The following is a 25,279-nucleotide window of genomic DNA, read 5'->3' as shown; positions in this document are numbered from 1 at the left end:
TCCCAGTTGGTAAGTTGCGAGAGAGCGGGAGAGAGTCTCTCGCTCTCGGTCGCAAGTCCCCATATCAATTAATCTTAGCCAGAATGCAATAACTGTCCAATCTGCCCTCGTAGCGTAGCTGCGTCATGGTGTCACTGTCGCGGCGTGGCTTGGCGTGGCGTGGCGTGGCGTGGCGTGGCGTGGCGTGGCGCGCAGTCAGTGCCTCGAAACTCGCCAGCAGCACACGCTGCAGTCTCTCTTTACAAAATCGCTTCTTGTCCCCCCCCCCCCCCCCCCCCCCAAACCCTTCCACTCTTTCGTTCATATCGCCCGCTTGCTCGTTTTATTGCAAAAACACAATCCGAGGGAGGAAATTGTTGTACTCTGGGCGCGCAGCAGTGCGGAGGTCGCGCACGGTTATAGCAGAAGAAGAGAGGCAGAATGTTGAGTAAAATAATGGAGAGGAGGAGCGGGGAGGGGAGAAAGGGAGTAGCTGGAAGAAAACATGGCAGAGAAAACATATTGGCCCATTCTAAGGGGTTCTTCAAGCTTAATTGGCACGGTCGTTTAACCCTGGATTGTATGGAGCGAAGCGCGTGCAGCTTCTGACCTGTTACCAGATTCAACTCTCTTGATTAATCTAGGCCAGACGTTATCGCTACGTTTTATCCCTTCGGGCTTGATTACGCTTCACCGTCCCTCCTGCAAAATTGGAAAAAGGAAAAATTGCCCCCACCACCCTCCCTCTCCTACCCAAATCATAAACAGAGCAAAACCATCTCTACCGCGCGGTACACAAATATATTGTGCGATACCACGCGTTTCGCATTCACGAACAACACGCACGGATTTCGCGGATCCTCCTTCCTCATGATAATACATATAGAGGTATATACACATGTACGACATGTTTTTGTACAAATGGTAACAGCGTTTATTGTTAATAATACAATAATGACAATAATATAATTAGCAAGCTCTAATTACAATAATTACATAATGATAGCAATCGTACAACAATGGAAAGTTTGATAGCGAGAAAAACTGGCGGATCTACTATAGTTACCTTAGTACACTATATTAATTCTGCCAAGAGACTTTGGATGTGACGCACGGTTTTTTCTTCGTCCCCCATTTACTATATCCTTTCTATTATGTATACTCTTATTTATATATGTATATATTTATACGCTTACGAACTAATACGCACGATATTCATCTCATGCGATATTTACAAACTTTTGGTCACGGCTGAAGACTGCGTGCTTGTCTTTCGGTTTTTCATCCTGATCGATATAAGATATGCGAAATTTGGCCATTTTCATTCTTCTTCACCACTTCCCATCTTATTATTCCTCGTCCTTTCAACGATACACATAATACTAGTCGGAGCAAGTAGTTTTCTCAAGACACGATTACAGTGATGTGTCTCTCTTCCGCGTCTCGGCTGCTCTCTCTCTCTCTATCAGTCATAAATATACAAAGGGAAGAGCGGCAAATTTATTGATATACACAATATATTAAAGTAGAAAACTACGTACATAAAATTATAATGATTCTCAAATATCGTACACGCCTCGCTATACTCCGGTATATCGTAAATAGACTACATTAGAACAACAGTAATAATAATAATAATAGCAATATTAATAATAATAATAATAGAATTAATAAAATAGATTTGGTAATATTGCACTAGTTAAGAGTCGGATTGGTTCTCTCGCGTCGGGCGCAGTCGAAGAAGGAAAGACTGGAGAAAGTAGTGGTTAAAAAAGATAATAATAATACAAGTATAGAGTCCAGTGTATACATAGACACATAGTGTAGCACAGTATAGGAAGTTCGAAGATTGACGAGGGAGGAAGGTGGGGGAGGATGTGTGGTGGTGGTGGTGGTGGCAGCGGAGGAGCGAAGAGAAGAGGTTCGGTCAAGTATAGACGATCGACGAATCGACCATTGACTTATTGGATAATTGCATTGGCGCTGTTCTGCAGGCTATTTTGCGTAGGAATGGAGCCGATTGTGGGACGATGCGACGTACCACTACTACTGATATCAGCGTGCTGAGTCTCCCGATGCCTCCTCAGGTCGACTTTTCGTTGAAAGGCGCGTCCGCACAGTTCGCAGGCGAAAGGCTTGAATCCCGTGTGCTTCCTCGAATGCGTTATCAAGTTGCTACTTTGCGAGAAGGCTTTTCCACATACTTGGCACTTGTGCGGCTTTTCTCCTGTAACCATAAATCCACACGGTCCTTTACATCTATATGTACACATACAAAGAGAGAGAGAGAGAGAGAGAGATGTAGGAAACAATATTACAGAGATTGGATTAATCCTGCGTGGACCAAGAAACGCGCGAGCTTCTATATACATAAACATATGCGAGAGAGAGAGAGAGAGAGAGAGGAAATTTGCTTCTTTTGCTCGATTTTTTTCGTCCAATCGGTTGGGATTGAAGTTTATAGGTTGGAGTGAGGGAGGTAGGTGGAAAAAAGGGTGAATATAGGAGGGGAGTAAAAAAGAGGTAAGAGAAGAAGCAGCAGCAGCAGGAGAAGAGAGCGAAGAAGGGTGGTATCAAGGATGCCGGGCACGCCCGGTCAAGATTTTCTCCCAAGCGGGAATCTCAGCGGTCCTGGCTGCCGCACGCTGGTGGGGGGTGCTGTGCTGCTCGCTCTCTCAGACGTTACGCTCTCTCGCAGCCGAGCACAGCCGTGAGCCGAGCAGGACAGAATTGGGCGCCCGCCCGGGAGCCCCCCTTCCCACATACATACATATAGCCACGAGCGTATACTCCACTCTCTCCGCGCTCTGCCTCTACGTACAACGGACGAGCGAGAGTGTGTAAGTGTGTGAGAGGGGGTGTACGCGGAAGGGATAGGGTATAACCGGGAGCTCTGATTGGTGGCCGGGGGCGGCTCCAGCCCCCGAGTTGCCATGACTACCGTCCCCGTGTATCCCAGCTGCCTCCGCGCGTTCAGACTTCCCAATGACTCTCTCTCTCTCTCTCTCTCTAGCGTTGCTCCTCGACAAGACAGTCCTCCTCCTTCCGGACCTAGCTTACATCGGGAGGACGCGCACCCTGAGAGAGAGAGAGAGAGAGAGACGCAAGATTATGCAGGATAAAGTACGAGGCGGACCAAAGACAATCTTTTTCCACTCGCCAGTAGAAAAATCCCTCGCACCACCGAGGTTTCCATCCAACAACCAGAGTCTCCCTCACCACACTGCGCTATATATATATATATATATATATATTACCACGTACGCTACACACGTATGCAGCATTTAGGAAAGTATGTGGTAGCTGTAGAGATATCTGTGCGGATAATAATGGAAGCCTTCGACACTTTGCAACGGCGCGGCGGTTGATTAATGGAGAACGCTTGGTTTTGGAGGCCGAACGTAAACAAAAGATCGGCATCGAGCCTTTGATGTTTGGCGCAACCCCCTCCCATGCATCGCATCGCAGCGTTCCGCTGTGCAAGAGCTTTTTCATCCCCCCTCCCCCCTCCCCAATGTGTGGGAAATCTCTATTTCTATATAGTATATATATATATATATATATATATATATATATATATATAACGAAGGAAGGATGGACGAACCGTTGAAATCGCGCGAGATTCGAGCGGAAATTCAGGGTTAAGGCTGCGTTCCGTCAGCAATGGCGCTCCAAGAATTTCCCAGCTCTCTCTCTCTCTCTCTCTCTCTCTCTCCCCGGTCTACGATGAAATTCCAGACAAATTTCTCATCCGAGCGCTGAAATTTTCGTCCCATTAAGAGAGGGCTTGCAAAGGCCACGAGATATATTGAACGGCTACGTATATACACCTATACTAGGAGCCTCCACGAATCCATACATGTACATTCATATGCATATGTATGGCATTTCAGTTAGCAAAGCGATTTCTCCGTGTTTTTATCCGCGGTTAGTTAGCAAGAGGAATCGAAAGAGTGCAGGGCGAGTTGAAATTTACGCGCTCGTAAAAATCAAGAAGCGTCGGTACTCTCCTACCGAGGTTACCCTCTGCTTTCCTTCGCTTATCAGTTTCGCTTGCTTCACCCCCCCCCCCCCCCTCCCTTCCCTAACTCCTATAAAGCAGAAACGCTCGCTCGCTCGCTCGCTCGCGCGCGCATCTCAACCCACTTTTCATCCTCCCGGAGAGAGCAACACGCTCTTCCTACGGATCCTCCCACAGATTCTCGCTTTCCAGCTTGAAAGCGAGAAATTCTCTTTAAAGATTTAACGTCGATAATGCTCGTTCCACCATCACAAAGGAGTGGTACATGTCCTTTTCTGTAATCTATCCCTCTGTGTGTGTCTCTCTGGTCCGTATATGTATATGTAGAGAGAGAGAGAGAGAGAGAGAGAACGGTTGAGAACCACCAAGCTTTAAGACGCCATTACAGAGGGCTGCCTGTCGACCGACACCCCTAAAACTATATTAAACTCTGAGAAATCTTGAGAGGGTCCCTCTATATAGCTTGGCCTCTTCCCCTTCTAGCCCACAACTCATTTTTATCCGAGTTTTACCTTTGAAAAACCAAAAACGAGGCTTTTATCGATTTCGGAAGGAGCGAACTTTTGGCGCTGTAAAATAATGCCAGGTAGCAGCAAAGGAGCAAAAGAGCAAAAGAGCAAAGGAAAGAACATCTCGCAGAGGCATTGATTCTCTCCATCCACTCGACTCGTCTTCATCGACCACGTACGTTTCGACCCTCTTGGGTCCTGGTGGTCTTAAGTAAGCCAGCCCCTCCTGCTCTCCACCCATCACCTTTCTCATTTTTCTCCCAACTCCAAATCCCTCCAATGGAGACACCTCCACCACGGTTAACTTTCTCTCTCTCTCTCTCTCTCTCTCTCACACACACACACACACATACACAGAAGCAATTATACTGCAAGATCACTCGCTACAATATTTATGTGAAAATGAGAAAAAGCTCTGCAGTTGCAACGATTAAATCCATACACATCCACCCATTCCAGGAATTCCCACGACGCGAATGTTTCCACGTTAGTTATTTTTCTTGGAAAATAAAAAAGCAACGTTTCACGAGCTGTCAAACGTCCTACCTAGGTTTATACGACTTACAATCCCATCGAAAGTTTCAGAATGGCTTTGGGAATTGGGATATGATAGGAAGGAAAAAAAGGATGAGCCTCTCTCTCTCCCTCTCTCTTTGCTTTTGTTTTCATTGGACCAGCAGTGGCTTTCAATATTCATCAGTGGTGACAAATGCGAGCAAGACGATATACTCGTGTATAACTTGTAAGTCTCTTAATATAATATTGTGCTCTCTCCCCGTATATACATGTACATGACACATAGAACAGTATCACGGTTTAATACCTCAGGGACGTCTGCTAATTCCCCACCGAACGATCACGACGGTTGTATAGCTATTAAATTATTACAGTGTCGATCACGAAGGTTGGCTGACAAATCCGATGAGAGCACTGAGAAACTATAGTCGTTTGCAAATAGCACACGTTAAAATCCATCTTGATTCGGTTCGTCTCGGATTTAAGCGGGGCGATACGAGAATGAGAGAAGGGCCTTCGGAATGGATATGTATATAGTACATATATATATATATATATATATATGAAAGGATGAAAAAGGAAGAAACGAGGAGGTGGAGAGAGAGAGAGAGAGAGAGAGAGAGAGAGAGAGAGAGGATGGGAGAGAGAGGGTGGAGCTGATGGAGGATGCGCGGTTGGAAACGCTGGCTCTTCAGGATATATACTATATACATATATTCACAGAGTGCAGTTAATTTTAGCCTCCGAGGAGGCTGGGTTAGTTGTCGGAGAGAGTGGGTGGTGTGGGAATGAAAAAGGGTGGGGGTAGTTTTGCTGGGTGGCGGTAGTTGAGAGCGAGTACGAGAGGAAAAGGGACGGCGCGGCGTGACAGGGTTGACGTGCTGCTGGCATGTCGATATCCCTGGAAATTTAATCATGCTGCTCCACAATATGACGCACTATGCACTACTTTGCACCATACGTATATATACGATATAAGCGTATTATCGTGTACAAACCTAGGCGGTGCGTTACAATCTACCACACACACACACACGCACACAAATTTATATATATGTGGGTACATGTATATACGGAATATCGCTTCTTGGCCCGTGAAACGTTACACCGACAAATTTGCATATTTAACGCCATATCGGTTGCCACTATACGCCCTGCGTCATCTCGCCAATACTCAAGGATAAATATGCTTATTATTCGCAACTGCCAGCACGATTTGTCAAATGCGAGTATCGAGGAATCTGAAGAAATCTCTGTAATTTTTTAATTATAATCGGGCCGAATGCAGTGGAGAAGGATATGATTCGTGGTAAGATTTTAGTTATTACAGTCTCGCGATTGTTCTACACTTGAACGAGTAATTAGCTGTCATTAAGAATATTTTTTCTTCAAATTTAACTACCGACGTGATAATTTACACCACCGCGGTAACTACAGATATACGTGGTCTGATGTATAGCGCAACGAGGTAATTGCGACTTTATTCTATTATTTATTCTAAAATACTTTATATAATATGCTGTATCTCGCGCGTAACAGATTTTTAAAGTAAAGCAAACATCGATGAAAAATTGAACGATGGTATAATGCTATACAAGCAGAAAGACAAGGATGATATTTGAGCAGCATGGAACGACAAATCGAAAAAACTACACTCGGTTGGGTATGCCGTACACAACGTCGATACTCGAAGGTTAATAGCAAGTATGAGTTTATATTCTTTATCTTCTTCAACGATTCACGGACATGCTGACTTCAAAGCAATTATGATTAATTTAATGAATATTCACTGTTTTTAATCAGATATTTGCCTAATGTTAAAAGACTCCTTGATTTGATTGTTTTATACCTTTCTTAAATAATTACTATCAACTAATATTTCTCTCAGTTTTTTAGAGTGCAGAAGAATCTGTAGAGATGTCTTTGGTTAAAGCAAAGGACAACAGAAAAACCGAGTGTATCACGTCGAAGAATGAATCGAGAAAAAATAATGATTCACGAGTCACGATTTGCCAAATGCAAGAAAATGAAAAAAATCCACTAAATTATCTCCAATTTAAAAATTATACGGTCAACGAAACGAAGTATCGAAGAACGAACCAAGATAGGGATTTAGTTATACATTTAAGAGCGTGGAAGGATCCGCAGAGACGTCTTCGCTTTAAAAGTATATAGTCAAACTGGATGCAGCATCGAAGAATGAATTAAGGTAAGAGTTAACGAGGCGTAAAGGTAGGTGGTGGGCGGTGGACCGGATTCGACCATGTCGCGAAGTTTAAACAGTTTAGAGGGATGTTGCGGAGAACACGTTGCACTGCCTGGGGCGCCAAGTCAGCCGGAAACCTCTAATAGCCCCACCCTCTCGATGGTTACACACACGTACACACAAGGGAGCTGGAGCAAAGCTATAGACCGTCCAAGTGTACACTCTATGAGAGGGAGACTGCTATGTGGAACGAGAGAGAGAGAGAGAGAGAGAGAGAGAGAGAGAGAGAGGTTTAATCCTCTTGTAGCGAGAGAACGCGCAGCCACAATAACGCTCCACACCGCTTATATTTCCGCGATTCTAACCGCACCCTCGTGGTGAACCCAACTAAGAACCACCCTGCTCCCACGCGTCTCCCCCCACCTTCCCCTCCCATGTAATAGACACTACTAAATTTCTAATTTTTCAATCAACGCTCTCGCGCGTAGCCCGTACGTTCCGCTGATCCCGTCGATCCACCGCAATAGAAGCAACCACATCGAAAAGACAGTTTTTCTCCAGTGGAAAAAGAAAGGTACGAACTGGCACGTATATATAGGATAGAAGTAGACTGTGTGTACACGAATGAAAAGTGTGCTTGCTTTTTCCCTCGGTTCTCTCCTTCGTATGCTTTGCAGCAACAACAACGAACAGGTTGTGTTTATTATGGAAACATCGAGGGCGCGACTCTTCGGAGATCACGTCCTCGTCATATACGTATAAATGTGCGTGTGGGGTTGAACCGGTAGCTCCATACCCATGCAATTCTCGACCAAGGCCTCCTTCGCGTTTTTCATCCTCGACAATCTCCGCACGAGCGTTATTATTATTATTATATATAGACACACTAGTGTAAATAAAAAATTCTACCATGAAGAATTTCAAGAGGCACACGTACATCCTTTGCAGTAATTAGTCGTCGTAGGACTACATAAATATATGTAGTGCGCACACAGTCGGTATTGCTCGGAAGAAAATCTAGTTTGAAATCTTATTGGATAGATTGGCTGGTGTGGAATGAAAGCATCGAGAGTGTAAGTGGCGCAAAAGCACTCGACGCTATTTCTGTGCCGCGCGCACCAACAATATTTGCACAGCTCTTATTCCGCCACTTGCCAATCCCCCGAAAGCTGCTGCTCTCCCTCTCTGGACCGGTTAGAAGAGGGAGGGGGGGGGGGGGGGGAGGGGTGAGAGGGTGACAGTGTGCACCGGGAACCACCTCTACGCTATATATATATATATATATATATATATATAGTAAAGCAGCAGGAGCAGCAGCAGGAGCAGCGGTGGCATATCTACCTACCTAATAATGATTTTACGTTACGCCGCCCGTGGTGCCGTGCCGTACCGGTCCCCGGGGAAAGCACCGACGTTGCCGCACCCTTATTGCACATGGCCCCGGCGCCGCCCGCCCGCCGACGCCGCATGTGCGCCACTATGCGCGTCGCACCGGGGCCACCAGTCGAGGGCTCCTCCATTCCACGACCGAATTATCATTAGCGACTGCTCCAACACCCGTCCGCCGCGCAATCTCCCCTCTCACTCCCACACACGCACATATGCACCAATGAGTAAAGGGAGTCGTACCATATGCGTATACGAGATCGACTTTATAGAAACGCGAAAAATATCCACTGATATCCTTTCGCTCTGTTTTATATTATATACGCACACACATGCACACACACATATAAATAGTGAGAGAGAGAGAGAGAGAGAGAGAAGAACTGGCCAGTCGCCAAAGGGACTCGACTCGCGCGGTTCGGCTGAATTTTTCATTCGCTTCAATAATATATTAAATGTTCCGTGGCGACCCTACACAGTCTCCTCCGGAGCAAGGGTACTTTTAGGGGGCGGCTATGGTAGTCCCTTCGACTGCGAAATGCACGGGACAGGTGCGGGTCTGCTTAGGTATATAAGTATAGCGTTTATACGCGGGTTGTTAAGAACGAAAGTGACCATTGCTTTGTATCCTCTCTCGTTCCCGTAGAGAGTCCTTCTTCGAGGGTCGGAGATTCAGGACGATGGAGTGGATGCCTCGGTCTCTATAGGGCCACCTCTCCCACTCTCTCTCTCTCTCTCTCTCTCGCTCGGTCCTTGCCGGAGGATCGAGGGACGACAAGGTGATAATTTGATAAGACATTGGGAGGGTTGCTATGACAACGATACAAAAGCCAGACTCTAGCCATACTATGATCCCTCCTCTCTCTCTCTCTCTCTCTCTCTATATATATATATATACTCTTTCCATCGTCTTACCAATCCAAGCTGTTCCTTTCAATCGTTCCTGAATCTCCCTCGAGATCCAGCAGAGTGTGCGTTACGGAAGAATCGCGCATGAGAATATCGAGTGGCACATGGTTAATCGGTGGAGAGGAGATGATTTTCATCACTCTGATAGAAAGGTCGAAGGATTACGGTCTATAGTATATATATATATATATATAGAGAGAGAGAGAGAGAGAGGAAGAATCAAGAAGGGGGCTCGCTTCTCGGAATGATCAATGCAATCCCGAGCGTGAGAGCGAAAAATGAGAAGGTGGTGGTGGTGGTCCGTTCGAGAGGGGTGCATCCCGTACTATATAAGACATTACGATTATTACCAAAAGCGAAACTGGCAATTCTAAGGGGAAAGGAGGGGAGTGGGGAGGGGGGAGAGCTGAGAGAGCACGACCCCCTAAACGCTCCATGGCCACATGTGCCTCTCGACCCAAACACGAACGGACCAGGATATATCGCATGTGTATATGTATATATACGTAAACTCTCTCTCTCTCTCTCTCTCCTAATAACCTGCGCATCCCGTCAGAGAGCCAAACTCTCTCTCTCTCTCTCTTTGCAGACGGTCGACCAACCCGAGAGATGCATTATTTATCCTATATCGCATACAAGCTCTTCCCCGCACTAATTGATCTCTGGCTATTTTAACACAGTGGCGTTCTCCTGGCTGTGAGATGCACGAATAACTCACTCACCTGTGTGAATGTAGGTGTGCTTCTTCATGTCGCTCTTCTGATGAAATCGCTTGCCGCAAAACTGACAGGGGTACGGCCGTGTGTCCGAGTGTATCAGCAAATGTGTACTGAGCGTGCTCGAGCGTTTGAACGCTTTGCCACACTGCTTGCACTCGAATACCTTCTCCGCGGAGTGGACAGCCCTGTGTTGCGTTAAACTGATCTCGTGGCCGAAGGTCTTGTTGCAGAGCTCGCAGGCGAACGGCCTCTTCCCGTTGTGCGATCTTCTCGCGTGGACCTGGACAAATCGTAAATCAATGTGAATGTCTGTGAGCGCCTCGCGTCTTTCGTTTAATGTTAGTTTGTTTAATTTGCCAAGCACACTGGTGTGCATTAGCTCTGGTATTTTCAGAGTTCATTCTGCGTGATGGAGACCTTGAGGACTAGCCCCAGTTGGATTGATCTTAATACTGATCAAGTTTCATCCTTTATTCGAAATTTCAAATCACGATCCCGAATGGAAACTTTGTACGATTCGAGGTTGATTGTTGTATAGGAGCTATATTTACGTGGTAATTTTTCAAACTCTTATCATTTTTATGGCGAAAAGTGTTCTTATGTAATAAAGACTTAAATTGTTACATGTATATAGTTACATAGATGGACGAATTTAATGGCAGTAAATATCCTGTATTTAGAGAATATATACGCGTGGAGCTGCAGAAGAATGAGAAAAAAGATGTCGAATGAAAGAAGGTAGCTCTCTTACCTCGAGGCCGTGGGGTGTGCTGAACATTTTGTCGCATTTTACGCAGCTGTAAACGTCACCGAGTGGATGAGGATGATGCAGTCCGTGAGCAGTGTGAGCAGAGTGGAGGCCGGGATGGGTGGTGTGCACGGTGCGCAACAGTGGATGCAGGTGAGGGGCTAGTAGGTGATGGGGTAGCAATTGTGGATGCAGGTACGAGAGAGGATGGTGCGGATGGGGTGGTAGGAGACCCCCTTGCAAGTGCAGCGCTGGGTAGAGGATGGAGGAGCCGGCTCCGGAAGACGGTGGGGGTGGTGGTGGAGGTGGAGGTGGCGGTGGGGGCTGAGGCACGGTTGGATGTCCTCCACCGATCGTCGTAGAACCTGAATCCCTGAACAGTTTTCGTTTTTCTTTACAATTTCAAGCAATGTGTGCGAAGCTACGACCGCGTCTTCTCCTCGAAGAAGAAGAAGCAACGTACCTGTGAGCCGACGGCTTCTGAAGAAGATGCGCGGACGGTGGGTCCGGTCTGAGGAGAGCCGAAACGCTGAAGCTGTCGACAGACTTCTTTACCGGCTGATGGTAATTGGGAAAATTGGGGGATTCCCCCGGACTAGTGGGCGACGGCGTCGATAACGAGCGTCCGGGTGTCGACGCGGCGTCTCGCTCCTCCTCGTCGCCGACCTCCTCGACGTCAACGTCCACCTCTTCCTCCTCCTCCTCCTCTTCAACGTCCACCTCGATCTCCGACTCCCTGTGCTCCCCGGGCGCCAGCACCCTCGGCGAGTCGCCGGCGCCGTTCGCCGGCGAGTTCGACTCCGATCGACATCTTCCACCTTGCGGCGATCCCACCAAGCGACCTACTCCGAACGATAATCTTTCTGTAATTTGACCAAATACTCTCTGTCATTTTCGCGCATACATATATACATATATTTATAATGACATTGTTAAATTTTTCCTCACTCTCGCTTTCGCTACTCAACTGTAATACGCCTATACATATATTTGCGCAGTACACCAATATCATACAAGTGCGATAGAGCAGTTGGCTACTTTCGCTGTATATCCTATATATATACGTACACGTACACGCACAGAGACACAGAGATGCTTAATGAAATAGCTGCAAATGGGCTGGAAGATTAAAAGTTAAGGGCGATGGCTCGTGGGGAGAAGCGGCGTATGCCGCCACCGCGTCGTAAATCACGATCCACCGAGTGATTCTCTCGATTATTAGAAATACCACGAATAATTGGACGCCACTTGTCAAGCTAAGAATGGATCTAATCACGGCGGATGCAAAAGGGGACAAACTTGTAAAAAGAGTGAAGTTGGCCTTGCGGTTTTGTCCCGGTGTCTCACTCTCGGAGCGCAGCTGCAGCCTGCCACTATTTTCTGCGCAACGGTGTTCCGCAGTGCGCGCCAAGTGCATGCGACGTTCGGCATATACGTGCGCGCGAGCCTCGTGGAAGAAACGCTTGGAGACTCTATCATATAGCTCTCTCATATCTATAGATATATATATATATATATATATCGTACGTTGATAATCCTCGAGGTTGAGGCGCGGTCACGTGCCAGCGATCGTTCCTACAGGTCCTTATTGCTCCCCGCGCATATCATACACCGTGTTTTATCGAATCTCATTAGGAATCAACGTCGCACGGTTGCTTCTGTATATTATTCGAAGATTCGCCAAGAGATGCAGAGCGACTATTACGGTACAAGTGGTGCATCTCCATCTGCATAGCTTGGAGAAAAAGCTCCGACAATGCGACAGATGCTCTCTCGGTGCATGGGATTTTAGCGTCCGGGTTCGACAGAGCTTGCGTGTCACGCGATTTGCTCGCCGCGACTGTCGAGAGTCGCACATCTGCACGCTTCGCGCTCTTCTTTCCTTCTTCCTTACTTCCTCTCGTATTTTCTTCGTTCCTCGCTCCCACGATCCCTCCACACATACACATACATATACAATCCTCGTTACTCGTGAAATTTCTCCCTGAATCTCTTTTTTAAATAAAAATAATAATAACAATAATATATAATGAATATCATACTGTACTCTATATATATATATAAATTTAACTGTGGAAGTATCGTAATGGGACCATACTCTGCTACAGTCACCGTGGATTAATAAAGGAAGGCCAAGCCAAGTCGATGGGACAATTAGATCGAGTTAACGGACAACTTTAATCTTCTTCTGTCGTCCGTCAGTCGTTTACTGCGTAGCGATCTGCTGCTATTAAAACCGTACACACACACACACACACACACACACACAAATACATAGTTTAGGATTAGTTTTTCCTATAATATCCTCTCCCATGGAGAAATGAAAAGTCCACGTCACTCGTTTCACCGTATACGTATACAATATTCGTATCGCTCTTCGAGGTACGATGTATATATATATATATATATAGAAATATACAATAATAATAGCAGCGTGTGCAAAGTGTAAAGCATAAAGGGAATAAAGCGCCACGGGTGCTCTAATCCCTTCCAATTGATTTTGTTCATAGGTTCGTACGGCACAAGAGCCACGACGCGTGCTACAGCATCATTTACGAATAATACCAATCGTTTAGCGCCGGTCCTACCGTCCTCTATACATATACATATATTTATATTATATATTCGAGACCACTTTCAATTTCCGAGTCAACGACCGCTATTCGTTCATATATAGTTCTTCTATGCACTTGTTATATTTATCAAGTACCACTCGTTTCTCGCGATTGTTCTTTTTCCGTTACATTGTAATAGCGACCATAAATTTCCAAGTGACTATACTTATATATTATTAAGGATAAACGTGTAAGTATATACCTGAATGAGTCTTGGGCAAAGGTGGCAAATTCGTCGCATCGCTGATGCTGGTTGTATTGAACGGTGCCCATAATCTTGGAAAGACCAGGCGCACGTTGCATCCTCCTGTAATAGACAAAATCAACACACGTCTATATACACACACACACAAATATATATATACACATAGAAAGAGATAAAATTTCATTTTCCGTCACCGATGGTTATTTCATTGAAGAATTTGCGTTTTTAGTATTCCGAGCGTTGACGTCTCAAGCCTTGACGAATTTTCGTATTCCTTGTACGTCGAAGGAGAGTGAGGGGGAGGAGGAGGGAGGGGGGGGGGGGGTGAGAGATCAACCCCTCGACACACAAGAGCGTCTTTATTAGAAAAGAGGGGAAGCCTTTCTCTATTTATCAAGCCTCCTCTTTCCAGGACCTGCTGCATTCCTATCGTCCCTATCCTATCATCCTTCCATACTATATATATCTATATACACACATATTTATACGCCATATAACTCTCTCCAATCCTTCGGTACTCTCCACTTTCTCTGCCGCACGATTATCGCAAACTCCGACGAGATTGCGCGTTAATAACGATCGACGATCGCAAATTATAATCTCGTCAGAGTTCTCAGCGCGATATCGCGGCTATACATGTATACATATATCCATCGCGCGAGACCTGGCGTTAGTTTTTATACTATATATATATATAGTGAGACGAGAGCGCGTTGCATCGATATAGGTAAAAAGGTATAGGCGTAATCCGGCCAATATCTGACTTGAGATAGCGATCGAGAGTACAATGGGATTAACCGTGCCGTGCCGCAAAGACTATCTCATTCTCGTAGGATTATCAGGAATAAATCATAATTCACGGTATAGTGCGTGCGGTAGACCTAACCTGTACACGATAAGACTCGCGAGTGTTGATATTACGCGTTACATATACATCGCGGACACAACTTTTCCTTCTCTATCCTGAACGTTGATGCGAGATCGCGCGAGCCTTGTATTCCTTCTCCTCGTGTCGCTATCAGTACTACACACACACACACACACGCACACATATGTATCGGGTATCCTTCCAAGCTTTATCATCGCTCGTAAATCTATAAACGGTAAATCCAGCGTGATTTTCCCTTGTCAACAGGCGGCGGCAGAAGCGGGTGAAAAAATTCGGCGCGTCGATTCTTGGCATAGCGGCGGAGAAAAGAACGCGTGGAAAATTGGTGCAAGGGTTGCGTGCGTAGCGTAGGCTCGGCCGAGATCGGTGACGCGAGTCGGAGGACGCGCTATACGTGCGTATATATATATATATATAGGTGCATGCACGTATACGGGGTGTGGAGGAATATCGTTGGCTCGGCGCGTCGCGTCGCGTCGCATCGCGTCCATGTGTCCATCACCTGGCAATTATCGCTAAACCGCTTAGGTCCCGAGACCGCGGGGGCGTCGCTTGATATTATTGCATCAGGCTATTACCCTCGATTAGTAGCGGGGTATTAGTATAGGCAGCAGGCGTCTCATGCCATTCATCCCTTCACCTGTTGAACTCGCCTGTCCGACGGCGCGGCTCCACTCGACGGCTCGCACCCCGAAAGCACCTGCACGCAATTCACGCACGTGCCCTCTCCCCCCTCTCTCCCTTCCACACACGCTTCTGCAATCTATATATGTATATCAATCTATGCGCACAAACTTTTTTCTCAGACACTGCACCCCTTGACTTGTATTTTTTACCTATATATATTCACGCTAGCAATTCTTACTAAGTTTCACAAGTGTGTAGAGCGAGGAGGGGGGAGAGTGAATTATACAGTTTTTTGTCTTGAGATTTAGTCGTTGTACAGGCGGTTCCTTGTGTTTTTTTAGGGGCGAGGGGTCGTAGATAGGAGCGAAGGACGAACAAGGAGCGAACTTTTATAGAAAAGAAAGTGGAGTTTTGCGCGAAACGTTATATATATATATATGTATATATATATAGAGTGGAAGAAATAAGTTTGTATCTTTCGGTGGCTCGAAATAAATCTATCTTATCTACCATAGCTTATTGCGATAATCCATTAGAAAATCCGAGCGACGCAGAGCGTAAAGTGCATCGTCGGTGGAATAGCGGAGAGTTTTTTACCTTTACCTTCGGCGTCGATGGAGATTTGCGAGTTCTCGTGAAGATTCTCGTTGTTATTGGCTTCCTGAGTGATCGTTGGTTGATGGACCAGCGAGGAGGCCAGTTGTTTGGGTTTGACAACGCGAAAGGCCGATGCTTCGGCGACGCCTCTTCGTGAAAAGTCCAGGGGACCCACCCCGACAGGCGAGTGTTGCTGCTGCACCTCCATCATCTTGATCTCCGCTCTCTAATTTCCGCTCCCCTCTCTCTCTCTCTCTCTCTCTCTTCTATTTTCTATTCTCTCTACTCTTTCTCCAATTCCCAACTCTCTCTCTCTCTCTCTCTCTCTTTATCTCTTTTATATTATACCCTCCAACACTATCGATTATCTCCTTTTTCCATCAAACGAAATCCTGCCACTTCACTCGCAGGATCCTTGTTACCTGCATTCTTTCACTCGATCCAGCGACCGTTCGCCAAATCCTCTATATATATATATATATATAGGGAACCAAAGGAACCTTCCAGTCACTCGCGAGGATTCATACCGGATGTTAACGAAGCTTCTCCCGGACGGAGAGTCGTCGTTCTAGGTGAAGGACGATCGTGATGCCATATATATATATATATAATTAATATACATATATGTATATACACTTGAAGGATGGGTTGGCGGAGGGGTGGAAGGATTAATCCTTGGAAAGAGCGACGAGGTTCCGTGCTCGACGAGAGAAGCAGAAGAGGAAGAGGAAGAGGAAGAAGCGGATTGGGACCGCGGGAAATCGCGGATGTGTTTTGACGAGAGTGTCGCGAACAGTGATTTCCATGCGGTCCATGGATCGGACGCGAAAGCGAGCGAGCGAGCGAGCGACGACGACGACAACGACGTTATAGCGTGTGTTTCGATGCCGACTGCTGTTAACGGATCTGATAGCGCCGGAGAGCTCCCGGCGATGACGGACGAACGTCGTTTCAAACCAGAGCAAGAAGTTCTCCCTGTGTGAGTGCGTAGGTGTGCGTGCGTGTCTCCGCGAGATCCATGTGGGAGTGTGCGCGAGAGGCTGGTGGGGAAGGGTGTCCTGGCACACGCGCACACTACCACGGCATTCCGGAGAGGGAGAGAGCCACGTTTTCCAGCAACACCCACACATAGTCGTGGGTGCACGCTGGGATTTTCTCCGGAGACTCCGCCCACCGGGCCACGCCCCTTTGCCCCTCGGAGACCACAACCCCCACTATCCTCCGACACACACGAGCCTTTAAACGCAACTACGCACGCACATACGACAAATTTGCTTTACAAGTGTTCCACCAAGCGCGCTCTCTCTCTCTCTCTCTCTCAATCTACCCTATACCTGCTGTAATAGTCCAACGTATGTATGCACGTGTGCGTCTACGTTTACATGCAGATTCCTATTTACACCTTTTCTACCTGCCAATGTACAGCTAAATTATATCTCCCACCGATTGTGTCCCACCTAACTCCTCTACCCCTCTTCCCTATTACATCTTCATCGCTCTTTATACCGATATACACGCGTGTACGTACATGTTTGTGTAATACGAGAGATTCGCTTTATATTTTATTTAGATTCATATACTTAAACTCTTTTATCCCACTATGTGTAACTGAATTATCTCTCATCGATAGTCTCTCTCCACCTCTATTAAATCTTCGTCATTCTTCCGTGATACACAAGTGTACGTGTAAATACGTTTGTATACACATGGAACGAGCTTTCTATTTTGTTTCATCGAATCTTCTTATTTACTGCATTTTTTTTTTACCCACCAGTGTAAGATTGAATTATCTTTTCACCGATTGTCCTACCTATTCCCCCTCCCTTCTATTACATCTTCATTATTCATCGCTCATACATCAGTATGTCTGTATATATTTGTGTACGACACGAGAATCGCTCTACATTTTATTTCTTTTATTTCGTCGTATTTTATAATCAATTCTCTACGTCACTCGAGAAAATTCGGTCGTTCATTGTTTCAGGTATTCCACAGCGTGATAAGAACAACGAAATCGATCATTACGCATTAACATAACAATTCTTCCGAGACACTAACGATAAGCGGCTGTACAGTATCATTGACGAAAACTTTTTTCTAGACATTTGAAGAATGCATCGATTTTCCTGAGAATTCCTAGTTAGAAAATACGCCTCAATTTTTTTCTCAATCTCTTCCGGTTCTTTTTCAAATTTTTACACTTTTCCGGACGAACGAGGAATTTATGCGTGAACACAGAGACAAAGTGACGAGAAAAAAATGTCTTTATCCCCTTAACAATGTAATATATACGAGATATCCAATTTGTTCGTAGCAAAAATTTTTCAAGTACATCTTCCTATGTGCATTCAAAGAATTCTTACATAAAAAATACCATCCCTTAAATGAATTTTTACCACTTTCCACCTTTGTCCCGTCATAATTAGTGTCTCTGCTTATACATAAAATTAAAAAATTCAACCATGAAAAAATTGTAATAGAAAAATATATTTCTCTGCACTCGTACAATAAAAGTAAACATATAGCAATTAACGTGGAAGAGGAATGAAGATTGAATCGAATGACACGTGCTAAGACTAGAATTTGAGTGATTTGAACGAGTCCTGCAAGAAGAATGATCGGTCCTTGGTTTTCTCGGAAGGATCTCGCTGCACCTGCGAGGGGCGAGAGTGAATTTTAGCTCTATCTCGGGCAGTGCAAAGCAGGCTAATGAATATCCGCGTTAAATATCAGTCCATGGGGATTCTAGGGGATCCTGGGGATGGGGTTGGGGTTGGGGTCGGGACAGTCGGCAATGTTCGCCGATGCATATGTCTGGATATTACGGGGGATTACACACACCGCTTGGTTCGCAGCTCCTGGCGTTGTGCTCTTCCATCCACCTCCCTTCCCACCCCCTCTCTCTCATCGGCCTCCACACATCTCTATATGTATGCATATGTGGTGGCGCGCGACAAGTATGCACACACACGCCCTATACGCACTATGGTCACGCTTGTTTGTCTCGCTCTAGTTGATTCGCTCGTCCTTCCTCTTTGCCCCTTTCTCCTTTCTTTCACGCACACGCACACACACACGGCCGCGCGCCCATCCTTCATGGAAATTCTTCGGAACCCTCGGTTCAACCATATGCCAGCTCCCATCGTTGCGCAGAGTCAAAGACCCCCCACCACCACCATCGCCACTCTACAATACTCACCCCCAAAAGCCATAAAAATCCAATCAAAAATCGACACGATCCTCTTAAACGGGGATAATTTTATAAAGATCTCAATTTACCAATACATACATATAGTGTACAGAGCGTGGGTGTCCTTTCCAAAAATAGAATCGCCACGAGTTAAAGCGAGCTAAATTCTTGTTCCGTTATTGGAATATATATATACGTATATATACACAGCACTGGTTGCAATACGTAACGTTAACGCGGATGGAGCAATCATCGATCCATCTTCGCATCAGATATGTATATATACGTTCCTTCTGAAAAACGATCGAAAGCACGATTAGATAAGCGGTCATTAGTCCGTTCGTGCGTCTCGATCGCATCTTTTACGAACGCGTGTTGCAACTCGATAATCAACGTCGAAAAATGAGTTTCAGAAAAACCAGTGTTTGTTTGTATACATACACACAAGTTTGGCGTACGCCGCGGATCGACTCTCTTTGTTTACATAGCAGAATCCCGCATGCTTTCAAGAGTGTCCGTCCGTTCGCCAGTGCGCAAAGGGACGGCGAGCCACGGACGAGTTTCCTACATATATATGTAGTAGAGTTGCGTCGCGACGCCGCCAATCAAGCGTCGAGCGCTTTATAAAAATTAATTGTTTCGGTCGGACTCGTCTCGTCTCGCGTCTCGTTTCGCCTCGCCTCGCCTCGTCTCTCCCGGCTAATTCTCGTTTCTCGCGTCAAGGGGGGGCCAGCTTGGACGATTCTCGCTTAAATTGCTTTGTATTACGAAGCGTTTGTACCATTTTAGGTGGCGCATGCGGGTACTTTAATTCATTATACAAATACGTGCGTATAAACTTATCAGATTTTCATCACGATAATAACATTAGAGTCCCTTGGTTGTACCTCCCTCCACCCCCATTATTCTCATTGGCCCTGTCGTATTTCGAGCGCCGTCGCTCGCACATATAACGCAATAATCATTTAATTCCGGCGAGGTTCTGCCGTGGTACGCGTATATATATATATATATATGTGTATATAGTAAAGCAGCAAGTAGCAGCGCGCGCGGCGCTTGGCGCCAAGTCAATCTAAGCCAACCGGATATGCCTCTCTCGTCTGCCAACCAATGACGCAACGCGAGTCTCTAGATTGGAGGTGAATAGACTGTGTCGAGCGACTCATCGGTCCGCTAAATGCTAAACTACTCTCTGTAGATATATATATATATATATATATATATTTCCTCTGGAACCGTTTTTTTCTCTTCTCCTCCTCTTGGACTCTTTTTTTTTTTTTTTTTTTCCCTTTCTTTCTTGTTTTTTTCTCCCAACTGGCTTCAGTCCGAAGCTTCGCCCTGGGCAAAGCAACACACGCGATTCGGCCTCGCAGTGTGTATGGTAAGCGCGTATATATAGTGGTGCGCCTCTATCCTATAGAGAGAGGTACGTGTGCTATATAGGTATAGGGTGAAGCAGATCAAACGCAGTTTTACCAAACGACCGCGCCTCATCTGAATTGATAATACACTGCCTCGGCATATCAAAGACCATCCTCCTTTCCCATTTCCAGCCTCGTCTACATACATGCATACGGTATATCCTATACTATATACATATATATATAGTTAGGTATTTTAAGCGAAAGCGTTTCTTGTACTTGAAACGTAAGGGCAGAGCGTTGCAGTACCGTACAGAGCCTAATAGAGCTTTCCGAGAATACGCTGAATCGTGGGAACGGGAACAATATAGTCGACACTCGCGCTATGCTCTACAGCGACACGATTCTCTCTTCCGATTTTTTTGCTCTCGCGCGAATAAATCTCTCGTTTCTGTATAAATATATATGTATATATATATATATAGAATGTGTACCGTTCGGTACAAATGAATCTGATTGATCGCGGATCAATGGGTCGAATCGCAGTCAATAGCAGTCTCGTCCCATGCACAACCGAGTAATCTACAGGGTCAAACAAAACTTAGTCATGTCGGACTTCCTTCGCCACCGCACTTAACCCCGCCGCTATTCTCAATCTCGACCGCGGGGGACTGACTCATCCAACAGTCATCGTCGTGTCGCGTCGTCCTTACAGCCAGGAAATTTTCGCAACACCCCGTGTATAATACAATACACATACATATATATGAATTATAGTATATATATATATATACCCCGCAGAGAGGAAAAGGGCCGATGCGTCGCGCGAGGTCAGGGGTCAGGGGTAGATTCCAGGCTCACCCATATTTGTCGAGCAATCAAGCCATAATGATTAACCGGCCGGGAGTCGAATGTGTCGTCACAGGCACGAATATAAAAGCAGCTTCGGTGTACAGTGGCGATATATATTTTTACGTGCGTGCACGCGTATTTTATCGTTATACAGCACTACCACTCTCGCGAGGATAGTGTAATGACGAATCCATGCGCGCGCGCGCGTGTGTGTGTGTGTATACATATATGTAACATGGCGACGCGACGATTCGTGAACAGGAAGTCCAGCTAATCAGGGGTAGTGAGTGGCAAACAGGGGCGCGGTTATGCCCACCGGGCCTCCGCGTCCATGTGCTGGATGGTCTTCGCACATGCACGCACGCACACGCACATACACACGTGCGCGCCGTTGCAGTCCTACGGGGAATCTCCGAGCGTCACGGTAAGAGGAGGGAAAGGCACGCGGGTGGAGGGCGGCGGGGGTCGTCGCAGTCACCTAAGCTCAGCCACCGGTAACAGCGAAGAACACGAGCAGGGACTCGTTTATCCATCGGATCCACCCTATCCCTTGCCACGATCGCTAATTTAATTAGTCTCGAGCTACTGATTACAGCCCCACCACACGCTTTGCCCATGCCATACGCTGTGTATAACGTATATATATATATATATATATATATGTATAGACACACACAGGCTTTCCATCAATTTCCCATTCGCAACGCAAATACACGAGTACGACGCACAAATATATCTCACCCGAATTACGAGCATAATGATTTTTTCAAGTGGAAAAACGTAGGAAGGGCGAAACTTATTATTATCCTAAAATGAGGGAAGCTCCGGTATATATAGTAACGCGTTAGAACCGCGGGAGGTAATAATAAGGTTGGTAATTCACAGCTTGACGAGCCCTCTCGACCTCTCTTATCTCCAGTTTTCTTTATCGTTTCACGAATGTCTCCCAGGCGTGCCTGGGATGTCCAATTAAAAAACGGCCACTTCCACGGAAACACTTGATGGCGCTGCTATGGAGTAAGGAAGGAAGTGAAAGGGGAGAGAGGAGGTGAGGAGCTTAAGAAAATCGGAGCTAATGCTTTGTGGAAACATCAAACTTTTATTCTTCCTCCGTATATGAGGGATTGCTGAATGACTTTATATATATATAGGAATTAATTGAATAAGCTTATAATAGGCGTGTTGTTAATTGGTCGATCCGCGCGTAGATGGTGTAAAGGAGTATAGTGGAGGGGGGTGGTGTGTTGATTAAAACGAGAAAGGAGAAGAGGCAGGAGGGGGGGGGGGGGGGGGAGCGCGTCGGAGTCGTTACATACAGCAGGTAGCACAGGCAGGGTACACGCGAAATAACGGCGCGTGTTTCCATAATTCGGCCGAAAACCCATGCAAACAGGCGAAGCAGCGGTCAGCGAGTGGACCATGGTTATTAACCGAGCGGATCCCAACGAGGCACTCGGGATTAGGATGCAGACGTTTATAACCTCTCCGAATTGCGTGCTGTCGAAAGGATTGACGATGTGCCTTGCAGGAACACGCTACTCACAACAAACTGACCATCCTTCCCCCTCCTCCTCCTCTCCCTCCATATAAACGCCTTATATTATATACAATTGGATGCAATTCAATTAGATATTGCCATAAGAGCGCGCGAAATTCGCCAATTGCGGCTAAAGAGGGAATCTCTCGCGCGCGGTGCAGTGCATATGGCATTGCTGAAATTCGCCGAGCTGAATGATGAAGGGGAACGCCGAGGAGGAGGAGGAGGAGGAGGAGGAGGAGGGGGTGGGGAACGGAGGTATGGAATGGAGTAGTTTAGGTAGAGTGGGGATTTTATTTTTTCACGACAAAGTGAAAGAGGCGGCGAGAGATCACCCGGAGCAAAGTCAACCGAGGATCTATCGTCCTCGTGGGATTAACGGGAGATCGTGCATGTCGGAGATGGAGCGAGCGAGCGAGAGAGAGAGAGAGAGAGAGAGAGAGAGAGAGAGAGTTAGGGAACGGAATTGAATCGAATTGGTGCGCACTGGCGTGCTCGTCGGCAGTTCGTCGGAGGAAAATTTGTAGAGTTTGCGAGAGAGTAGCAGGTTTGCGAGGTGAAGGACGACAAGGCATAAAGCACACCACCACCACCACCACCACCACGTGCCCAGAAGAGCACCGGAACATTGCCACGTGGTGCTGCATGCGAGTCCAGAAAAGTCACGCGCGTCCCGAGGGATTCGCATTGGCGGGTTCCGCAGTTCTCTGCCGCGTTCAGCCGCTCCCATCCTCGTTCCCATGGGACAAACACGCCCACGACTGATTGTTTAAAATCTGATCATGCATTATGTCTCTCTCGCTAATTAGTCCGCGTCCATTTAGTCCTATTCTAATAAATATAGAAAGATTATGGATCGACGCGCGGGAGCCCCGAAATTCCAACTTTTTTTCTCTTCCTGTCGGTGTATATAGCCCGATACCACAAACATCCCAAGAACATCCTTCGAACGTTCCGAGGATATTCACACGTCCACTCGACATGCTAAGGATTATGTACCCCGAGCATCGCGTGCTCTATCGGGAAACGTTCCTGACACGTTCCTGGAATCAATATGACACGTTGCAACCTACCAGGAATGTTTCCTTGGAGGAGAACGCGGTTTCCTTATATACAAATCGGTCTTCTCGTGCACACACATGGTGCATATATAAATATATATGCGATCGTGATCGCGACCAGTTAATTGGATATAAAAGTGGAAAAAAAGCTCGAGCGTTGGTTCTCCAGGCGAGAGAGAAAACGAGGGTCCTTTCATCTTTGATTTATTCTCCTCTTTCGCCTACATATAGATATAGATATGGTAGACCTCCAGGTTCTCCATGCGTCTGTTCGCGCAACAGTTCCGGGGGGAGAGGCTTCCAAGCATATCAGCGCCCCTCCTCGGATATGATAACGCTGGATGCCAGAGCTACTATATGAAAATGGGATTGAAACTGCCAGACTAATCTTCTTCCCCCTCTATATAGGTCGGATCTCTCGCTGAAAGAAAATAATAATAATCGATATAACGAAAGGTCGTGCGGGTGCTGCTGGGGACAAGTGGTAGCTTGCGTGTATATATATATATATATAAGGGAGCCTTGCGAGACAAGTAAAAAACCAATCGAGTCAGTGCAACCGCACGCGGAGCAGACGAAAATCCCCCTCCCCCTCCTCCTCGACTCCTTTTCACCCCTTCTCCCGTTCTTCCACTCGAAGCGGCGAACGAAGGACCAACCCCCGTAGCAGCCATTTAACCTCTGCATTGCAAATGCCACCCCCTTTTTGCTGTGACTGTCCGTCGCGTCGGTGGTACTACTGCGGCTCGGGAGGCTGCGAGGTGCCAGCCAAGGTGCCGAGGAGACCGAGCCACACACACTGTTATTTTAACGAAATATCTTTAAACGCCGCAGCAGCAGCAGCAGCAGTAGCATGGAACGAAGAAAGGTGGAGGGGGGATAGGCGGAATAAATTTTCGACAAGGACAGACAGCGTGGCGTCGGGCCATTTGTGCGAGGAGGCAAAGTATGCTAAAAGAGTGAGAGAGAGAGGGCGGGGGGGGGGGGGGGAGGAGGGGGCGAGGGTCTGAAATAGGTAGGGAAAAACGGAGATGGTTCAGTCTGGACGGGCTTGAAGCGAGAGATGAAAGGATAGCTAGTTACACGGGATGAGGACCCGACGGTTTAAAGGATTACTGGTCTGCCCATTATTCAAATGTATGCTAAACGCTAGCGGCCTCTGAGCACGATAGCCTTATCAACCCTCTTACGAGCTACCTACCTCCGTACACTGCTGTGTATACTCCTATATATATATATATATTATACTATATACATATAGTACAGAGCTTGCTCTCCCGATACCTCTGGAAAATTCTAAATTAACGATCCGTTTCCAATCGTCCTATGGACTCTGCGATACATATATATAT

General features: G+C 46.4%; 1 protein-coding gene across 2 annotated transcripts; it reads right to left on the bottom strand.

The window, feature by feature from the left end:
• Nucleotides 1–917: 917 nt before the first annotated feature.
• Nucleotides 918–16,735, bottom strand: LOC136772370 (zinc finger protein Gfi-1-like). Of its 2 annotated transcripts, none has more exons than XM_066725300.1 (6): nucleotides 15,927–16,735; nucleotides 13,811–13,915; nucleotides 11,457–11,856; nucleotides 10,997–11,366; nucleotides 10,249–10,525; nucleotides 918–2,206 (listed from the first exon to the last, which is right to left on the bottom strand). In XM_066725300.1, the coding sequence occupies exons 1-6, from the start codon at nucleotides 16,135–16,137 to the stop codon at nucleotides 1,941–1,943; spliced, it is 1,629 nt and encodes a 542-aa protein (XP_066581397.1). In that variant the 5' UTR covers nucleotides 16,138–16,735; the 3' UTR covers nucleotides 918–1,940. The 2 variants fall into 2 exon arrangements, with proteins under 2 accessions (XP_066581397.1, XP_066581398.1); XM_066725301.1 differs by having other exon boundaries at nucleotides 15,933–16,735.
• Between the last annotated feature and the right edge of the window lie 8,544 nt (nucleotides 16,736–25,279).

This window comes from Prorops nasuta, unplaced genomic scaffold (assembly GCF_024137725.1).
Source record: "Prorops nasuta isolate Cenicafe-Biocafe unplaced genomic scaffold, Cenicafe_Pnas_1.2 PNAS00004, whole genome shotgun sequence".
Classification (NCBI taxonomy): Eukaryota; Metazoa; Arthropoda; class Insecta; order Hymenoptera; family Bethylidae; genus Prorops; species Prorops nasuta.
Note: the sequence above shows the minus strand (reverse complement) of the source record. Positions and strands in the feature narration are given on the sequence as shown.

Excerpts from the sequence above, each read along its gene's own strand:
- LOC136772370 (XM_066725300.1), bottom strand. The coding sequence starts at position 16,137 with ATGATGGAGGTGCAGCAGCAACACTCGCCTGTCGGGGTGGGTCCCCTG. Across the intron at positions 11,857-13,810 it reads TTTGCCCAAGACTCATTCAG|AAAGATTATCGTTCGGAGTA; the intron begins GTATATACTTAC and ends GTCAAATTACAG. Across the intron at positions 11,367-11,456 it reads CAGAAGCCGTCGGCTCACAG|GGATTCAGGTTCTACGACGA; the intron begins GTACGTTGCTTC and ends AAAACTGTTCAG.